The following is a 1,637-nucleotide window of genomic DNA, read 5'->3' as shown; positions in this document are numbered from 1 at the left end:
GGTCAGAATCAGTGATCAGCATGGAATGCAAGCTGCCTATACAGAGATACACAGGTGGCAAACATGAAACTGAAAGATACTTGGTATTGTAGACAATACCTTAAATATCTTGGGATTCACATGTCACTTTTGATGGATTGGTTGCAGGTCTCTGTATCTCATGAAGTTGGCGTGTGTTATATGTGGTGCCAAGTAGAAATGTATTTAATAACTTATGGGGTGAGGGATACTTTTGTGCCACCAGAGGGAGCCTGTGTACACCAAAGTGAAGTAGAACTGAGGCAACAGCTACTGTCTGTGTTGGCTTCAAACTTCATGTCAGTCCAGTCAATACTTTCTAATGAAAGCCTATGCTTTCAGGGTGCATTACTGAAATAAACAAAAGGTTTAGTATTCTTAGTCAAAACATTTCACCTGGAAAAAATTATTTTTCAGATAGGGTTGAGGCCTAGGAACTGTTCCTCCCACTTAGTGCCCCTTGCGAGGGAGATTATGTAGACTCGGCTAGTCTTGAACTCACAGAGATCTGTCTGCCTCTGCCTACCAAGTATTGGTATTAAAAGCATGCACCACCACACCTGGCCATACCTTGCATTTAAAGTTAAAAGACCAGGCTTGGTGGCATATGCCTGTATTCCCAGGGCTCTGGAGGCTGGGGCAGGAGGATTTAGGCAGCCTGGGTTACACAGCAAGTTCCAGGCCAACTTGAGCAAATCACAAGATCCTGTTTTAAAATAAATAAATTTAAACAAGCAATTTCACTCGGAATACCATTATCTGGAGTGGTGAATTTTAATATTGTAAAAAAATTTCAGCTTTTCCACAAGTACACATGTCCTATGATTTTATGCATACATTCATATACATATATCAAGGAAAATTTCAGTACAAGAAAAATAGCATTTTATATAGCCAGTATTCTACAGAAGACTAAATTAGTTGTCAGATGAAATTGCAACTAAGGCAGGCTGAGGCAGAAGCAAACCGTAGCCACAGTACCTTACAAAATACCTTGCATAGCTTATTTGTTCTAATGGTAAGCTCATCTCAGAATTCAGAAGGACTTTTCCCTCTAAATCAAACTTACACTCTTTAGTGTCTACATTTTTGTCTTTGTTGTAGAGCAGTCTATCAATCCAGCTTCTGTATTGGTGGTGTTTTGTTTTACAACAATAGATTTAACTATGACATGAGCTTTGGGGCTCTGCTGCTCTTGTTAAACTCCTTTACAATGGTGTCAAATCTTCATCTGTACCTTAGGCGATTTTCCAAGGCTTCCATTCTCTGTGTCATCTCTTCTAGTAAATCTTAAATTAAGGAAAAGGAGTCCGAATTGCCTGTTTTAATTTATATTCAAATACAACTTGATTTACCATAAGTTTGCCCTAAAATATAAAAAGCTTTGAGATTTAAAAAAATTTTCAGTTATTTTAGTGAGTTCCAGGACAGCTGGGGCTACAGGGAGACCCTGTCTCAAAAAGACCAAAAAAGAAAAAATAATAAAATCCTAACTTGTAAGTTTAGAGTAATTTCATTTACTATATGCCATCAAGACAAATATTTTTTTTAAAGTTTGGGGCTAGAGAGATGGCTCAGCAGTTAAGAGCACTGACTGCTCTTGCAGAGGACCTGAGTTC

General features: G+C 38.2%; 1 protein-coding gene across 6 annotated transcripts in view; it reads right to left on the bottom strand.

Moving 5' to 3' along the window:
- Nucleotides 1-756: 756 nt before the first annotated feature.
- Matn2 (matrilin 2) overlaps nucleotides 757-1,637 on the bottom strand; it is a 193,950-nt gene continuing 193,069 nt past the window's right edge. For all 6 annotated transcript variants that reach the window (XM_008831538.3, XM_008831539.3, XM_017797745.2 and 3 more), the window contains one exon: nucleotides 757-1,301. In XM_008831538.3, coding sequence (XP_008829760.1) covers nucleotides 1,246-1,301 — 56 coding nt within the window. In that variant the 3' untranslated portion in view covers nucleotides 757-1,245. The remainder of the gene's footprint in view (nucleotides 1,302-1,637) is intronic.

The sequence above is a fragment of the Nannospalax galili genome, unplaced genomic scaffold (genome assembly GCF_000622305.1).
Source record: "Nannospalax galili isolate Female #2095 unplaced genomic scaffold, S.galili_v1.0 scaffold334, whole genome shotgun sequence".
Classification (NCBI taxonomy): domain Eukaryota; kingdom Metazoa; phylum Chordata; class Mammalia; order Rodentia; family Spalacidae; genus Nannospalax; species Nannospalax galili.
This window is presented reverse-complemented; position numbering and strand designations above follow the sequence as displayed.